Raw genomic sequence first — 18,893 nt, 5'->3', positions numbered from 1 at the left:
GAACTCTCACACCTTACCCCAAATTACAGAGACAAGAAAAAGCTGGCCAACATGACTCCATTTTAAAAACTAAAAGAGCAGACAGACAAGCTTATTCTGCCTGTCAACAAGACAGAACCATCCCCTCTCCCCTTTCTTTCGATAGGAAATGAAGGAACAAAGTATTGCAAGCTGGCTTTTTCTCTTTCCCCCCAACCACAAAGAAACAAGTCAGAGGAAATCTTATAAATGTTAGGTTGATTTATACGCACTGCTCTGGCAGTTACAGTCTGTTTACAATGAGGAGTTATCTAACTGAACATACTGTACATGGCAATTAGAAGTCGTCATAGCAGGAGAAAAACCACAGGCAGCCTGCTGCGGACGGCATACAAACAACCAGAGGACAGCAGGGTGAGCTGGGGTGGAGGTGGGGTATGTTTATTATAAAAGACAAAACCAAAACTCCACAGGATTCCTAAGGAGGAAAGGACTATTCCCGGAGAAAGAGACCAGGATACAAACTGACCAATGTTTTAACTCCAGGCCTGTCCTCAGTTTCTCCAAGAGCAAAGTGGGAGGAGACACTGAAACAAACAGGCAAGTCTGTAAAGTTAGAAACCCCTACAAAGTTGATTAAAAGCTGAACTTGTTTTGCTTTAAAAAATTTAATATACCAAAAGGCCTGCTTTAGTGACATGCTAGTCCCATCAAAAAAAAAAAAAAAAAAAAAAACAAATAACCCCCACCCACCCCCATCAGTAACAATGTTCAAGTTGACCAGCCAACTCATACTTCTAACTCGTGTGGATACATATGTATCTTAGCCTCAGCAGGGGGCAGGAGGTGGCAAGCACTGGGTCCCCGGCCCTGCTACCTGTCCAGCATCTGCTCCTGCAGAGTGGCCAGGGAAACCCTACGTGGTGATGGAGCTGAGCCCCAGATAACCAACTTTCCTGGTACTGCATCCTCACCCCTGCTCAAGACAGCCTCACTCTAGCCAAGCTCTTCCACTCACACTTGGTAAACCCATGACTAGGGTGGTTTTCTCAATTAGAAATACACATGTATCCACACATCCATATATATAACTTTTTTGTTTTTACATTTAAATATAAAAATACTACTCTGCTTTGTGTTATAAATGGAGGACCCAGAAATCAGAACCTTTTCTTCCTTTACAGTAGGGCTAATCCATCAGGTGATAACACTGAGCTGTCTTCACGGAGGGCATGAACTCCCCCAGGCAAGGGAAACGTGATACTAGGGGACAACCTCCAATGTTCCTTCCCCTAACTTCCATCCGGAATAAAAAAGTTGGTTCTACCCGAAGCACTAACAGCTCTCGAGCGTCAGGGAATTGTTAATCCGAGCAGTGGACCTGCTCTTTCCACTATTCTGAAGAAAAAGTCCTCCTCCACAAAAACACCCGCTTTGTGACAGCTACGCCTACTGGACATGCATTCCTGATGAGTCAAAGCAGTGGGTACCTTCCCCTAATCCGCGCCCCCCCCCCCCAAAAAAAAACTAGAAAGCTAGACAGGAAAAAAAGGCAGGTTGGGTGTGTAGAGATTAAGAACCTGACCCCTCTATTCTGACCGATAAAAGCAAGATTAACTGGGCACGAGGAATAAAAAGACCTTGATATTCCATCCTTTGAGTTACAATGAGGACAAACTGGGACGGGGAAGAGGTGGAGCGGGGTGAACTTAGGAAGGGCTCAAGATCACTGAAAGTCTAGGCCACTCAGTTCTTGTACTGGAAGGGCTCGTCGCCGGTCTCGTTGAGAAGGCATGTGCGGATGATGGCTTCTGTCACGGCAAACGGGTCACAGTTGGCGGAAGGACGGCGGTCTTCAAAGTAACCCCTCTTCTCCTGGCCGACAGTCCGGGGGATGCGGATGCTGGCGCTGCGGTTGGCCACGCCGGCCGAAAAGTCGTTGATGTTGGAGGTTTCGTGGAATCCGGTCAGACGCCGGGCGTTGTCCAGGCCCCCCTTGGGGTCGTAGGCGCGAATGTGGTACTGGTGCCGCTTGCTCAGTTTCTCAATGGCCTCCTCAATGTACCTAGTGGAAGCAGTCAAGATGAGGGTCTGACCTCTCGGCTAGAAACCTGTCCTTCAAGGGCGGGAGCAGGTATGAATCCCAAAAGGAAACAGTAAATGCTCCACGCGGGCTGCGTCTGTCTTGGGGCCTGTGTGTCTCAGAGCCTCAGACCAACCCTTAGCATGCAGGGACAAATGACCACCTGTGGGATGGGAAGACCCCCATCACCTCCCTCTTCCCGCCAGGAAGAACTAAGTTGCCCACGTGGTGCTTATAGGTTTACTTAGTTCTTCTTACTAAAGGCTTTCAAATGCCTGAGCCCACGTGACAACGTTCCCAAATCACAGCTGTGATTCTATTTCCTAGAATAAGGCCACTTCTCCAACGGGTACAAAATGACGAGCTTACGACAAATATGAAGAGCATGGCGTCTAGTCTGTGAGAGGCCCAACTTTCCCAAGCCTAACACAAAGCCCTGCCCACTCCATGAGAATAAAGATGGCGCCAGAGGACGGGTACTTACTTCAGACCGTTCTCCTCCCGCATGGCCTTGGTGCTGAAGTTGGTATGGCAGCCTGCACCATTCCAGTTCCCGGGAATGGGCTTGGGGTCAAAGGTTGCTATCACCCCAAAGTCTTCACATACTCGATGCAAGATGAACCGGGCCACCCAGAGATGATCTCCCATGCGGATTCCTTCACACGGTCCTATCTGGAATTCCCACTAGAAAGAAAATGTTGACCTTTAAAATCAGGCCAACTAGGGGCTGGAGAGACGGCTCAGGGGTTTAAGAGCACTGCCTGCTCTTCCAGAGGACCCGAGCTCAATTCCCAGCAACCACATGGTGGCTCACAACCATCTAATAATGAGATCTGGTGTCCTCTTCTGGTGTGCAGGCAAACATGCATGCAGAACACTGTATGTGTGATAAATAAAAAATTAAAACAAAAACCAAACAAACAAAAAAATAAGGCCAACTGACTGTTCAAGCCAACTCAAGCTCCTAGCGCGTTCTACTTACCTCTACTCTGAGCCACTTTTAAGTCACCACCCTTACAAGCCGAAGTCCCCACGTGCCCACGTCCCTTCAGAGGGGAGAAAGGTGACAGAATAACGCTCTTTACCTGGGCAGGCATGACCTCAGCATTTGTTCCTGTAATCTTGACTCCAGCGTACAAGCAGGCCCGGTAGTGAGCCTCCACGATATCCCTGCCATAGGCTTTGTCTGCTCCCACGCCACAGTAATATGGACCTGAAGGACAATCAGGACGAATCAGCGCAGAGTCAGAAAATTGGTAAACCCCCAAAGCCAAAAAAAATAAAAAATAAAAAAAAATAAAAATAAAAATAGAAGGTCCTAATCCTCGCTTTCCCCGGTCGGTGGCTGGTTCTGCCTTCACGGCAGGTGGGAGAACAGGTATTTCCTCTTCCGCCACAGCCTCAGAGCCACTGCCCACTCTGAATCGCTTTTCACTTTCTTTGTGTGTACGCGCATGTGCGGTGCAGTCTGAAGATAACCTGAGGGACTCATTTCTGGGATAAGACTCGGGCTGTCAAGCCTGGTTTACCCACCAAGCCAACTCATCGTTCCCCTGTCACTTTAAATTCTCATCACCTCTGGATTTGAGGGATGCAAGGGCAGTCTCCATTTTCTGATTCGGGAGTTGCTCCCAGCTCTGGGGAAGGGGGTTTCCTGGACAGTAAGAACTCAGGGGAGGAAGCTTTTCTTTCGCCCAGGGAACTTACCTTGGGGCCCAGGGAAGCCATTGGAAGGCCAGCCAAAAGGGTGCCCGTCTGTTCCCATGAGAGTGTATTCCTGTTCCATTCCAAACCAGGGGTGCTGGCTGCTCACCATGTCCATTATCCGTTTACAGGTGTGCCGTAAGTTGGTCTCTAGAAATAAAGCATCGGCAAGCTGTAAGGAGCAGTGTTCCTCGTAACTCTTACGCAGCTGAAGTTATCACAGGCTGGACTGACCTAGGCCCGAGCACCATGTTCCATCACCAAGGGAAATGAAAGAAGCAGTAACTGTACATTTGCAGGAAAAGGCTGAGAGACCTTTTAAAATTAAAGTCAGCTATGACATCCCTTGGGAACAGAGTCAGAGCAGTGTTCACCCTCTCTGCAGGCTGGCCACGTTCCAAGCACCACATGCCAGACACTTACACCCTTATTCACAAGACAGCTGCTTCTAGCTGTCAAACGGCTCCCCTAGTTTCTCGGGCACTTAAGGCCAGATCTGTCACTGTACTGACAATAATTTATCCATTATGTTTACATTCCAGGTGAGTTTAAATGCTAAGTTACACAGTATTGGCTGGGGGGGGGAGGGAGGGAGAGGGAGAGAGGGAGAGATGAGTGTAACTGGAAACAATTGCCAAGCTAGAAAGTGTAAACTGAGTCTGAGGTGAGTGTTAGCAATCTTCATTTTCACAAATGAGAAGAGGAAGCCCTGACAGAGGGTGTCAGGTGGCATGCCCAGGTAACAGGGCGAGCAGCAGAGCCAGGGACCCCATGGCTGCCACACTCAGGGTGCACGCCCTTTACCAACAATACTTCCTTTCAAAACAGAGGCACCGAAGGTACAAGGCCACCAAGCCTCAGGCGGTGCTGGCAGAGATTTCACAGAAGTGAGACCTCCTCAGGTTTAAGAAGCTATCTGGAAACTGAGTCCGGGTAGGTGCAGCACAAACCAAAAACCCACACGTGCAGGTACAGTGAAGCCTCATGGGCCAACAGCTTATCCGGGAACCACAATACTCAATCCTCGGGAGTATACAGACTCAACAAGCTGAGCTAAAACAGCAACTAACAGTTGAGGTACAGTACTCCCAAATGATCTGCACAAAACAATCCACTTGATCTTCCAATGACTTCGAGATGGACTTTATCTTAAAAGAGGAAGAGCGGCAGCCACACAGCCCTGGCGACCCGAACTCCACAAATGTACAGGAGAGAACCAATTCCACAAGTTGTCAGTCAGCTGACTTCCACACACCCAGCAGTCTGCCCTCCCCTCAAGCATGCTCTCTGTCTCTCTCCTCTCTCCACACACAACCACACACAATTCAGCAAAACAGAAGCATAGGCGGAAAGTCTGCCGAGGTCACTTAATCTGGTATTTAAACCCAGAAAGCTTAAGTGCAGAAGACAGGTTTTTAAATGCACAAGCAGGTCGAGACTGGGGACTCCTATCAGCAAATAGATGGGAGAAGATTCAACACCGTTTATGCGACCAATGAAAGGGACCATGGAAGGATGGACCACACTGTTTTCAGCAGGAAAGTTGAGGGTAGAAGGATGAACATCCAATCATCCCTAGATTCTTACAAGGCCTTTGAAAGGATAGTCTCTGCCTTTTCAGAAATCACAAGACTGAGTGAGGACACCCACACCTATCCCATACACACCTGCAGGCTTCCGGTTGTACTTGAACACCTCACAGAACACCAACTTGTTGGGCTCTTTGCGGAAGGGGTCCCGGAACATGGCAACAGGGGTGAGATACATGTCACTGTTGGAGCCTTCGGACTGAAAGGTACTAGATCCATCAAAATTCCACTCAGGTAACTCTGGGACAAATGAAGACAGAAAATTAATTTTTTAAGGAGACGGATTTATTTTTGTATGTCCGGGTGTTTTGCTTGCATTTATGTGTGCGCAGGTGCGCGCAGGTGTGTGCCTGGAGCCCTCAGAAGCCAGAAGCGGGGGCTGGATCCCCCGGCATTGGCGTTACGGATGGTTGTGAGCCACCATGTGGGTGCTGGGAATTGAACCCAGATCTTCAAGAGCAACAAGTACTCTTAACCACAGGACAGCTCACAACTGTCGGTAACTCCAGTTCCTGGGATTCTCACACCGTCTTCTGACCTCTGCCGGCACTGCACACACATGGTAAACACACACACACACACACACACACACACACACACACACACACACACACACACAATTTTGTTCAGTGTACACACAAGACAGCCAGCCTCTCATTTATCTTCCCATCGCTGAAGATCTACTCTGTCTTTCTGGGAAGTGGCGTGCATGTGAACGCATCATCCTTAGGGATGACGACCTACATCATCATTAGGGACGACCCGATGCCTGTGCCCACCGATCCCCATGCCCCTCCGCATCGGAGATTTCCAAGAGCACTGCTCCACAAGCACCACCTGAGCATCACAGATGACCCCTCTCCCTGTAAGTCTACCGTGCACCAGGCACTGTGGTACCACTTCCAGCGAGTCAGACACAGACAAAGATGTTGGCTCCTTCAGGAGGCCATCTCGCCTCCCTTCTCTCATCCCTCCCTGGGCCTGACTGTCTGTAGCTCAAGCTGTGCTCTTACAGATGAGCAGACAGCTGTCCCCTACCACCTGTTCCTTTTCCTACCGCTTCAGAGGCCAGTTTGTCTCTCCAGTTCCCGTTGAGTTCCTGAAGGCAGAGACCCAAGGACCCACCCCAATTCTGCCGAGTAACAAGGACACAATCCACGCTGTCGCCGAGCCACCCATTCACCCAAACAGCAACAGCTCTAGAGGGGCAACTCATCCTAAACCAGGCAGATGGTGACAGCCACCCTTCCCCGAAGACGGACAGCTATGGCTTGTTTGTTCTATACGGAAAAATAAAGGCCACGACTAAAATAAAACAGGTCTCAGAAGTATAGCTAACTCATCCGTTGAAAGTTTTTATAAGCACCCCCCAATTAAAAACAAATGGCCAGTCCTAGAAAAACGACTTTGGAGCATGTGCTCTGCATCCAGAATTCCACCATAGAAGTACTAAACACAGCACTCAAAAGGGTCTGTAACAGTGGTTCTCAACCTGTGGGTCACAAGCCCCTCGAAGGTGGTCTAACAGCCCTTGCACAGGGGTCACCTAAGAGCATCACCCCAAACCACAGATATTTACATTATGATTCATAACAGTAGCGAAATTACAATTAAGAAGTCAGCAGAGGTTGGGGGGGGTCACCCCAAACACGAGGCACCGTACTAAAAGTGTCAAAGCGTTATAGAAAGGTTGAGAACCACTGCTCTATAAACTAGACAGCACATTCCAGCTATAACAGCTCTTTCAAGCGAGCTTCCTGGAGCTGGCCAGGTTAGCAGTACTCCAACCTCCCACCCCCTACAGATATGACCTAATTTATTTTTTCTCTTCAATGTACCAGCCACACACAAGATTCCATCTAAATAAAGGCTCCCATTGTTGCTATGCCTCCAGACCACGCAGCGGCTTACGGGTGACGGACTGAGGTCTGAAAAGCCCTGCTTCTCAAAGGCTTTGCCAACAGAACAGAAGGAGGTCACATCTAGGGCTGCCTGCCCACTTCCAGGCACGGTCTGCTCCTGCCCATGCTCACCTTCGACACACTTGGGCTCACAGTCCAGGGTGCGGGTCTTACAACGCAGTCCTTCTCCGGTACCGTCCACCCAGATATACATGGCTTGCACTTTCTCACCCTGGGGCAGGGACATGTACATTTGCTTGATGCCCTTGTTCAAGTGGGAACTTGCTGAGGTGGCCATGGTGGAAGGTGTTCTGGAGAGACACAAGTCATTTTATTAACATCTACCCAGAGGGGAATCCCCTGCAGGAATAACTTAAGAGGCATGAGAACCGGGAGTGTGCTGGTGATCTCTCCTTTGGAAGTCAACACACTGAAGGGTACATTATTCACTCTGCTTTCAAGAGTTAGTTTAAAGTTTATAATTAGACAAAGATCATCCCCCTCAGGGTGGGCAAGTTAAGGGATTTTAATACCCCTTAACTTTGAGAAAGGTGCCAAGAGGGAACAAAAAGTTAACAATTAACAGAATGTCTTGATCCACCCAATACAATTACCTTACCGCCATCAAGACTGTAGTGTCTTCCTTTCCCTTCTATTCTTGCAATGGCTTTAAAGAGCATACATCCCACCCCACCTGCTAGGTTCCTACATTTAGATGATTTGAGACAAGGTCTCACCGTATAGCCCTGGAAATTGCTATGCAGGCCAGGCTCAAATGCAGAGATCTGCCAGCCTTAGCTTCCTGAATGCTAGAATTAAAGGTGTGTGCCACCACCACACCTCCATAAAGATGAAATAAGGGGACTGGGATTTAAAAGGCTAACATATTCCTGGGAGGAAATTAAAAAAAGACCTATACTATTTGCCATCACCAAGGCGGTAAAAAGTAACACCATACTCCAAGGAGCACAACACTGCTGACTTTACTTTTTCTGGAGACAGGAGTCTCTACATAGCCCTGGCTGTCTTGGTACTGACTATGCAGATAGACCAGGGTCTATCACAGAGATCCACCTGTGTCTGCCTCCTGAGTGCTGGGATTAAAAGCGTGCCCCTCCACGCCAGGTCTCAACTGCTGACTTTTCATTGGTGTGATGAAAAGTCATTACTCCACAGTCAAACTCTGGCTTCAATGTAAAAAAAAAAAAAAAACGGCAGTCGTTGAAGATTTCACTAGGTGATATTTTCTGCTAAGTAGAAAATTCCCACTCGTAATAAAGACGTGGGGCAAGACTAACAGGCCACAGGAGTGGGGAAAAAAAAACACCCTCTAAGAATCTGAAGCTACAAAACCAGCTTCAACACAAGAGGAAATGCCCCCCTCCCTAATCGCCCAGGATGGCTGGAAAGGGAACATATTGTTCTCCAATGACTTGGGCAACTTTCTCAAGTACAGTGGCGAAGTTTCTTCAGGCAACTGTCCATGTTTGCCCAAGTGAAAACAACTGCTTCTCCCTCCAAAAGCCTCACCCTTCCCTTGGGGAACAGATGAAGCTCCGTGGTCAAGTCCTACAGAGCAGTAAAACCTCTGCCTGCACCGCCCTTAGAGACCAGGACTGCGACTCGGGGTGGCCTCCAGCTTACACCTATCCCCCCTCAGCCTTTGAGTTACACATTCAGCATTCATCAGTTGTTAGGGGAGCCCGGGTTCCTCCTCCAACCCTTTTCCTCGAGACCAGCTGGGTGCCAGCCACCTAGTGTACATTGTACAAAATGAGGCCAAGTTCACATGGAATGGGTTCGGAAGTTCTGAGTAGTTTCTGCTGTTACCAGCGGTACCGGGGTCCTTCTCCCTGCCCCTTTACTCACCCTAGCCACAGAGAATTATATGTACTTGTGGGGTTGCCCTCTCTAGACCTCCTCTTTCTAGAGCTGTGTTCGTGCCTCTCCTCAGCCTCGATATCTCGCTGGTCCAAGCAACGTTGCTTTCTGGGCGAGGGCGATGGAGTGGGGGACCCAGAGCGTTCGGAAGGGGAGGTGCTGGAATAAGGAGGCTGGTGGGATTTAACCTTAACCCGTGATTTCTCTCCGGAGTTCACAGAGTAGGCAACGAAGCCGAAGCAATTGGCAGGGGACTCTGAGGACCGAGAATCTCCATCTTCTTCATCATCTATAGAGGGTTTCTTAGAGGATTTGCGGCTGGGGGAGGATCCCCGCTTCCCGCCCCCGGAGGAGTTGGGGTAATCCACTTTGAGAGCAGCCCTTTCCCACTGAAATGTCCGGAAAGTCGGAGCCCCGACCCTCGGGCCCGCGTTGACCTCAAGGCCTCTCCCAGGGGGCCATACCCCGCGAGGGCAGAGGCCGGGTGGAGAGTGGGGCGACCGCGGGAGGCACCGCGCGCCGCTGCTGCCTCCGCCCGGCCCGGTGTCTCCACTGCGGAGCCCTCGGGCCACTCCGGGGCCCTGGCTCTCCATTGTTCGGTCATACTGTAAAGGCTCAGGACCCCGCGTTGGGAAGCCGGCGAGTGGCGCCACCACCCCTGAAGACCACCGGCCTCCACCAGACCACCCACAGCGTGACGACGCCTCCCCCCCTAAAACGCGCCGCCCAGGAAGAGAGGATCGAGGCGCCTGCGCCCACCAAGAGAATGAGTGCGTTCCCGCAGGGACCACCCGGCCGCCCGATCCGCGAGCCTCCGCCAACCCGAACCCCGGGATGCCCGCCTCCCGGGGCGGCGCCTCCGGCCGCCAGCGGAGAGCAGATCAAAACAACCCGCGACCCCGCCCTTCCCCGAGCTTGGCCCACAGCTCGCTCCCCGACAGCCCAGCCGAGCCGGTCCCGGCCGCACGCTGCAAGCACGCGGGAGGCACGAGCGCGGCGCCCCGGGCCGCGCAGCTGCAGACTGGAGATGGGAGGCAGCGTGGGGACGCCACTGCCCGGGCCGCCGGGCCGCCGGGCCATGCACCCTCCGTGCGCTTACCTGAGCGGTGGCCGGCGGGATGATTGATGGACGGGGGTGGACAGGCCGCGAGAGCGAGGCGAAGAGAGCGGAGAGACGGAGATCGGTGTCGGGCTCAGAAGCTCTGCTCTACTCCCATTCTCGGCTCTGCAGGGACGCTGCCTCCTCGGTACTTTTTATTGGCAGCCCGTGCCCGCCCCGCGGCGCTCTGATTGGCTGGCCCAGGCCAGGAAACCCGCGCCCATCAGCTGCTGCGCGCCGGGGGCCCGAGGCCATTGGCCGAGGAGCCGTGCGGGAACCGCGGGGTGGGGCGAGCGAGACCGAGAAGAAAGAAAGAGAAAGGGGAGTGGGGGAGGGGATGCAGCCGCGGCTGAGTGGGGTCGGGGCCGAAGGTGCTGGAAGGTTTTGCAGCCTGCGTTCTTTAGCGACCTCTGGACTCTCCGACCCCAGCTAAGGCTTCCTCAGAGCCACTCGGGCCTCGGCTCTTGCTGCCTAACGGTGCAAAGGTTTTCGAGGAGAGGAGTAGATGAAAAGCCAGAACCCCAGGACCGAATTTTACCCTTTTGTTTGTTGAGCGAGATCTTGGGGGCGGGCTGGGATGGGGGGAGGCAGGGAGCCCTGGTCAGGCCTGGAGAGAGACATGGTTCTCAAAGCCTGGAGGAGCCTGTCTTCCTGAGTGGATTTGGGGAAGTGGTCAGAACTGTGATTTCATGGCTTAAACACAAGTGCAGTGTTTCCCTAATTCCATGCAGAGGATTCTGGGGATCCATAGACAGGAGACCTGTTTGGTGTCACCTCGTTCCCCTTTCAACCCCCAGATTCCTCAGATGTGCAAAATACATCAGATGATAGGACTTTGAGAGCTGTCCACCAGACTTGAAGTCAGGGTGCACACCGCTGAAAGTGTGCTTTTCCTTCGCTAAAGGAAAGCTGTTCTTTCCAGGACCCCTTTGAAACCAAACATTTAAGATTCCCCAAAGACATGTTAACCCGGGAGACAATGGCCAGTTCTAGGCCAGTCTGCTTACAAGATAGGTTGTTCCAGGACAAGCCGGGGTACACAGAGAAACCCTGTCTTGGAGGGAAAAAAAGATGAAAAAAATTCCCTTGCTTCTGCTTCCCAAGTTACTGTGGTTTTTGTGGTTTTGTTTTGTTTTAAGTCAGAAAAATGAGTGTCTTCTCCCTGTCCTAACTCTGCTGTGATGGCTGAGATAATGTGTGACTACTATAATGAGATGTACTACAATGTGTGCAGAAATTACCTGTAAGAATAGACGTGGCCCCATGCTGTTATTAGTATTGTGTCCTGAGCATTCTGTTTTAGTGCGTGAAATCCATGTGGGCTTTATTAATCTTTCAGGAGCCCTGGTATTTGAGATTTTCTGTTTAAATACCAGAAATCTATGCTCTCGGTGCCTTTGGGAGAGGAAAGGAAGTTTGTTTTTTCTGGTTATGTTTTGCACCACAAATATGAAAAAGAAATGTTGCCTGTGACCACACACACATAACTTGGCTTCCTGGGTCAACCTCCATCTACTCCCTTTCAGTACGCCTAACACTGTGGCACACAGCAGCAGCGTTCATCCCAGATGGGGGTTTTGGTATGCTCTGGACTGGAAAGGCACCTTGCAAGTTCCATGCCATTATTCGGTGCTGTGTGAAGCATGTTACGGTGATGTTCGTCAGTAGAGGGCCTCCAGATCAGACAAACCCAAGATCAGATCTGGACCTCACCTCTGGTCCACCTTAATAGCCAAATAACTTAGCCACACAAAGCCTCAGCCTTAGCATATATAGCAGGGATTCCAGTGGGACCTGGAACGTGAAGAGTGTTTAGAAAACACCAGTTATCAATCTGAAGAGAATGGACCACTTCTTTCTCCATGATTACTCCGTGTGTGTGTGTGTGTGTGTGTGTGTGTGTGTGTGTGTGTGTGTAGGCTAGCATCGGCATCTTTGCCTATCACCCCCCCCCTTTTTTTTTGAATGGGGCCCTTCACCGACGAAGCCAGACTTGCTAGCCAGCAGCTCCCAGGGATCTTTCTGTGTCTACCTTCTCAGGGCTTGGATTACAGTTACTTGGCTATTGAACCTGACTTTTTACATGGTTGCCAGGGACGGAACTCAGGTCCTCCTCCACCAGCTCAGCCATCTCCCCGGCCCTCCGTGACCACTCCTGAAAGGCCTTATCACGCTGCACCATTACTTTAATAGAGGACGTGAAGTTTAGTCCTGGTACCAAGGCCGGCTGTCTTCCCGTTGCCTTCTTTTAACTCTTCAGCTTAGGTGGTTGGAAAGGGGATCCGAAGAAGGGAGAGACGATGTTCTTATTTTAGAAAAGACTGGCTTCCAGCTGCCAGCTGCCAAGTAGAAAGCAGTGCCTTCAGGGCTCTACCAGCCACCAAAGGAGGGACAGAGAACCTAATAGAAAATGCAATATTCAGCAGCAAATGTGTTCTTCTTCTTAGCTTTCTTGCATTTCTGCTATGCGAGTGCATCCTTTCCCTTGCTAGACAGATGAACCTCCTTGGCTGCTTATTCAATTTCATATTCCCCAAGAGTGCCCAGACTGAGTGGTCAATAAACATGTATTGACCGCACAGAAATGTCAGCGGTGGCGGTATCAAGAGAGCATGTGCTCTGTTTCCAAGAATAGAAGTGGATTTGCTTTGATCCTTTCATATGACCGGGGACATCTCACGTGACCACGGACTTTCAGGGGTAAACAAGAGGCTTTGCCCCCTTGGTCAGCTTAAACCCACCAAAGCAGGACCCAGACAAGTTCAAGGACCAGACTGGGGAACTTCTGAGTGTCCCGTGGGAGAAAAAGCAGAACAGAGTCCCCTAATCAGGTTGCCCTCAGAAAAGTGACCTGTACTTTTTAGAGAAGTTAAAAGAACAGCCTGTCTCCTCCCCTTTGACTTTGCCGGGTCTCTGTCCCCTTTGTTCTTCCCTAAATTGCCACCACCCCCGTTTTCTGCCCCCTCCGTGAAAGCAGCAAGATGGCTGATCCCATGAACTTTTCCGTCAAGGCACACATGGTATCAAAGCTAACTGGGGGTCTGGTGGCATGAGCTTTGAAGATGAGGTTCTTGCCGAGTGGGGTTCCCCTGTCCCAAGGGTGGGTGGAGTGGGAGGAGCAGTATTGCAGGGCAAGGGTTCGGACCAGATTTGCAGAAATGACCCCGAACTGAACACCTCCCGTTAGTGGTGTTTGGCCGCCTACACTGTGGCTTTGTCTTGGGTAGGCCCTTCCCTGTGAGTTCTTCCCACTTCTTTATCTTCGTGTCTGAAGCTCTTACTCTAGAGTCCTGAGTACAAGCCTGCCTGATTGCCTTGCATTCGCGATGCCAAGCTTAGGATATGGCTCTGGTCAACCCAAACCTTGAACTATAACATGCTGCCGGGAAGTGGTGTGGGCCATCGGTGAAAACTTTCAACCAAGCTAAAGAAATACAGTGGGGAACTGGAGTTGCAGTCACCCTGAAAAACCAAACCCGGAATGTAACCTGTTCTGGTTTTTAGGAACCCAGATTAGTTCTGGCCGAAAAAATAAGAGCCTGACAGATGTCAAGCCAAGCTCAAACAAGAGAATGAAGGGCGAGAGAGCATTGGGGATGGAGCGCATTCCTGGATCCTGTAAAGTGTGTCTTTCTGGGAAGTTGTATTAAGTCAGCTTTTCAAATCCCTCTCTGCGCAGTGAATGAAGGAAAGAGCAGATCACACTTGAACCCAGTAACCTAAGACCGAGTGTGAGAAGAGCTTTCTTACTTAGCTTACTTACTTGATACTCTTTAGTTCCAGAGAAGAAATTCAAAGTCAGAAGTCAGCTACCTTTCACCTGACTGGAGTCTACCAAATGCTCAATGAAGATGTTCGCAGAGAGGGAGTACCCCATTTCTCAGCCTGCACATTAGGGTGGAAGGGCTGAGTCTGTCTGAGCTCTTCCTCAAATATTACCTCTGCTAGGAAGAGCCAAGTTCGTCTATCAGACATCATGGGAAAGGGAGTCTCACTGGACTAGGAAAGCCACAGACACAGTTCCAGAATTGGACCTTCACGTCCTTCTAGACAGAACAGCCTGTCTCATCCCCTGGGTTCTGAAGGTGAACCCAGGCCCTTGGGCATGCTAGATAAGTACTCTATTGCTGAACTGTATTCCCAGCCCATCTTTTTTAGCTGTTATTGTTTGTTTTTTATTATTTATTTTTATTCTTATGTGCATTGGTCTTTTGCCTGTGTGTATGTCGGGTCCCCTGGAACTGTAGTTACAGACAGTTGTGAACTGCCATGTGGGTGCTGGGAATTGAACTTGGGTCCTCTGGAAGAGCTGTCAGTGCTCCTAACCATTGAGCCATCTCTCCAGTCCTTTTTTTTTTTTTTGAGACAAGATTTCTGTGCGGCTCTGGAACTTGCTCTAGAGACCAAGCTGGCTTTGAACTCAGAGATCTGCCTGTCTCTCCCTCCCAAGTGCTGGGATTAAAGGTATGTGCCACCAACCACCCAGCTTACAGGAAGACTGTGTTTTGAGCAAGTTTTCATTTACCATAATCTGTCACTAATTAAAAAAATCAATTAATTTATCGTGAGTGTGTGTGTGTGTGTGTGTGTGTGTGTGTGTGTGTGTGTGATGCTGATGATAGGGGGGCACACGTGTGCATGTATGGAAGTCAGGGGACAACTTCCTGGAGTCAGTTTTCTCCTTCCACTGTAGGTGCTGGGGACGACACTCAAGCTGGCATGCTCGCACAGTGAAGGCTTTATCCACTGAGCCATCTTACTGGCCTTTTTTTTTTTTTTTTTTAAATTTCCCAGTGGATATACAGCTCTATCTTTCTTCTCTAGATTGACCTCTAGATGCTTTGGAACCTTTATTGAAGCTGACTTGAAAGTTTAGGGAAAGTTGGTCTGGGGTAGAAAAATTGCTTGGATCAAAATGTGTCCTTCAGTTGGTAACCTTCTCAAAGGACTGGCCCTACCCACAGTCTTTTATCCCTTACCCCATTAGCTGTTTGGACCCCTGTTTATTTCATGCTTGTCAACTTGTAACAGGAAACACATAGCCCTATGGTATTTTGAATTCTTGAGCAACATTCAGCCTGCTTCTGGACTTTTTTCTGTCCCCTCTTCTCCTCCCCCATTTCTTTTTAAACTGATTCTTGAAAGTTTGTTTACGGGGGCTGCGGAACCAGGTGCCTGGACCAGGGGATGGTGACATAGCACCCTCTGGTGGAGACTTGTGAGAATTTCAAACTTCTCCCCAGAAGGCTCGAGTGTGAAGGTTTCTCTTCACGGGCCTCTGTTACACATTATATACATGATACATTAACAATGCCCAATGCTATGCCTGTACCGGCTGTTGGAGAGATATTTTATTCCCATCGCTGCCCCGTTACCAGAAGTTTATCATAAAATTAATCTTCAGCTATCCAGAAATGGGCAGCAAACTGGACTTGTGCCTCGCCCACATCAGTGTAGGAGGAAGGTGAAGGGAAAGGGACTGTCCGCAAAATCAATTAAGAAGAGTCCAGGAACCAAGAATAAAGGGGAAACTGATTCAAAGACTTGATCATTAACAGGGCTCACCCTCCGGTCTCACCCTCAGCCCTCACTTGGCTCTGAGCCCAGAAACAAACCAAGCCAACAGTTGAGACTATGCCAGACTCTGTTCTCGGGGCAACTGGGGTTGGGCAGAGAGTCTAGCATAAACTAGGCCCTTAGGGGTGTCTGTGGTATTTCCACTGTGCCACCTCCTTTACCAGGACCTCTGTCTGGCCCTCCCTGTCCTCCCTCCCCCCTTCCCTTCAGTCCTTGTTTAATTTTAGGGACCACTTCCTTCTTCGTTACCATTAGGGAGGTCTCTGTAGCCTGGATGATACTGTCATAGACTTGAGTCTGACCCAGGGCTTAAACGGTTGGCTTATCTCTTGTCTCCAGCACGTGGACCCACAATAGAGACCGTTTTCTAGACTCTCCATCCAGACGCACTTACAGTAGGAGTGATGATTGGTATTGAGGGCTGGGAGTGGGGCTCTGTGGGAGAGAGCCAGCAGCCTCCGGTGCGACCCTCAGGACTAAACAACCAGAGTCCCACCATTAACATCAAAAGGCTAAACAGTTTGGGCACAGATTTGGGGTGTTTACTCTCCCCAAGAACAAAGAGAGCAGGCCATGACCAAGAAGATGATGATGTCAGGCTTTAGGAAGGCTGGAATTGCCCAGGGGTTGGCAGCACCTCTTACCTGTTGAGCAACACATTTAGAAGGAAGGAGGGCTGGGGGTGGGCAGTGGGACCAGCTCAGCCTTTAGTAACCAGGAGTCACACAGTTGGAAGACACAGGAGGAATTGTGCAACTTGGATCCTACAAAGTCCTTATTCTTCCGAAACCTACATAGTAGTTGGTGAGGAAAAACTCCCCCAGGGAAACTATTTCAAAACCAGGACAAAGCCAGATGTGTCTCTCAGCTGTTTTGGAAAAATAAGGCAGATTTTCTGTAAGTGCCCCCGGTACTCCAACCAAGAAGTCCATTGGAGCTCTCAGGAAAAGCTGCCTCGGGGACGGAAGGGGTTACAGTCTGTGTCTACTGACAGACAAAATAGGGACAGAGATGGGAGATGAGAAGGGGAAAGCCCCCAAACTCAAGGATGGTGTGTAATAAAGTCCACACGGAAGGGGGCATAGCCAGCTTCGAAAAAGTCGGCATGCTCAAACAAGGGGTTGGGAAAGTACCAAGCATGGACACTGAATAAAGGTTGGATTATGCAAATTTATGCTCTTAATAAATTTATTTTGTTAATGACCGCAAAATTTAAAATGAAGTCCATCCGTAAAGATCAGGGGGTCAAAGAGATCAGGGAACAGCGTCACAAAGAAAGATGGGATTTCCTGGTTTGTTTCTGGAATAGGAGTTCCCCCAGCTGGTCTAGAATTCAATATGTAACCAAGTATGACTTTGAACTCTTGATCCTCCTGCCGCCATCAGGAGGACTGGGATTGCAAGTATGCCCCCACCATGCCTGGTTTTTGTGGTACTGGGAATTGAACCTAGGGCAATGCGCATGCTAGGCAGGCATTCTGTCAACAGAGCTCTGATACCAGCCCAAAAGAATATAATCTCAACTTGTGCCATACCCACCTTTAATCCCAGGACTCAGGAAGCAGAGACAGGCCGATCTCCTGAGTTTGAGGCCGGCCTGGTCTACATTTATATTGAGTTCCAAGCCAGCCAGGGCAATGTCTTGAGATCCGGTATGAAAAATAAAGTAATAAAAAGATTTGATCTACTTTTCAGAATGAGACAACTGATTCTACTTTTGAGCTGTGAGCAATCTTTATTCCCTCGGGTGAAGGCAATCAGTGGTGCCCAGAGAAACAGCTCTGACCATAGAATTCTGGGCTCTGGCAGAGACTCCTCCCTTGAAAGCCATTCTGTTGCATGTTCTTTCCCTGGCTTTGTGTCTTCCCTCCCTCTTAAAAAGTCCCATCAGGATCCTTTTTTGAGACTTTTAATCAAGTGGGATGAACTTGGAACAAGCTGCTGTCCCATAGGGCCATTACCTTCACCAAGGAAAAAAGGTGCATTGCAAGTGCCCAAGAGAGCCCACAGGAGAAAGATAAATGGCCTATATGCACAGATATTCTAGGCCCTGTCACAGGGAGAGCTCTTTGAAGGGAGAAGAACCTGGTCATCCTTGTCCTGCTGCTCTGCATCCTGCACCAGCTGGTAGAATGTTCCTGAAGAGCTCTCATGATACAGCGCTTTCTTGAAAGCCCCCAGCCTCAAGCTGGGACTGTAATAACGATGCCAAAATGAAGAGAAACCATAGACTCCCACCAGGCATAAGGCATTGATCATCACATGCCAGCAGAAGAAGGTGGTGACAAACATGATGTCACTGATGTCATCGTCCTCCCACGGGTAGCCGGAGACCGGTCTAAAGAGAATAAAGCCTGCCTGCATCAGCCACGTGCCCATCATCAGGAACAGGAAGGTCTCTATCATCCAGAGGTGCAGCATCTCAGGAGCCCACAGCTCTGCCGTCAGCACCAGCATCAGCAGGAACACCAGCAAGATGAGGAGAGAGTGGACCTGCAGCTCCACCCCAGATGAATCCTTAACATGGGACACCAGCAGCAGCAGGAGCACGTAGATGGCCAGTACCGTGGAACCTCTTTCTAGGACCACCCACCTCTGCCGCAGCACATTCTTGCTCACAATTTCTGTACAGCCGTCAAGGGTGAGGAGGACGAACATGGTGAGATGCTGCCACTGCTTGGGGAACATAAACCTTGGTGGCATCTCTTTGCTCATTAATTTCAATCCTCCTTCAACAGAGGTGATCTCATAAACTATGAGGAGGGAGCCCGTCACTGCCTTCAGGCAGCCTGTATGGGCTATTTGCCACAGCCTGGCCCATCTTCCCTTATTCTTAGAAAGGTATGAAGGATACAGAAGAGAGTCACTGAATATCATAGCTCTGGAGACTACTATTGCCTGATACAGTCCATATAAGGCCAGAAACAAGCCTGGACATACATGGCCAATAAAGTCTCCCATTGAGCTACGAATCTAACAAAATGCAAAACTCAGGTGCAGGCACCACAGGTTCTAGGCTTTGGGAGGAACTGCCTTCCACTGGGTTTTATCATCTCACCTCACCCACTGCTCTCCCACAG

General features: G+C 49.9%; 2 protein-coding genes across 3 annotated transcripts; both read right to left on the bottom strand.

The window, feature by feature from the left end:
- Positions 1–220: 220 nt before the first annotated feature.
- On the bottom strand, positions 221–10,371 carry Glul (glutamate-ammonia ligase). Of its 2 annotated transcripts, none has more exons than XM_006979912.4 (7): positions 10,237–10,371; positions 7,389–7,567; positions 5,434–5,595; positions 3,770–3,916; positions 3,148–3,275; positions 2,547–2,746; positions 221–2,044 (listed from the first exon to the last, which is right to left on the bottom strand). In XM_006979912.4, exons 2-7 carry the CDS (start codon positions 7,552–7,554, stop codon positions 1,726–1,728), a joined length of 1,122 nt encoding a protein of 373 aa, XP_006979974.1. In that variant the 5' UTR covers positions 7,555–7,567; positions 10,237–10,371; the 3' UTR covers positions 221–1,725. The 2 variants fall into 2 exon arrangements, with proteins under 2 accessions (XP_006979974.1, XP_042114258.2); XM_042258324.2 differs by lacking the exon at positions 10,237–10,371 and adding an exon at positions 9,126–9,730.
- A 7,157-nt stretch (positions 10,372–17,528) lies between these two features.
- LOC102910872 (transmembrane epididymal protein 1A-like) lies at positions 17,529–18,893 on the bottom strand. Its single transcript, XM_006979913.4, has one exon. The coding sequence runs from the start codon at positions 18,772–18,774 to the stop codon at positions 17,857–17,859; it is 918 nt and encodes a 305-aa protein (XP_006979975.1). The 5' UTR covers positions 18,775–18,893; the 3' UTR covers positions 17,529–17,856.

Source organism: Peromyscus maniculatus, chromosome 11 (genome assembly GCF_049852395.1).
Source record: "Peromyscus maniculatus bairdii isolate BWxNUB_F1_BW_parent chromosome 11, HU_Pman_BW_mat_3.1, whole genome shotgun sequence".
NCBI lineage: Eukaryota > Metazoa > Chordata > Mammalia > Rodentia > Cricetidae > Peromyscus > Peromyscus maniculatus.
This window is presented reverse-complemented; position numbering and strand designations above follow the sequence as displayed.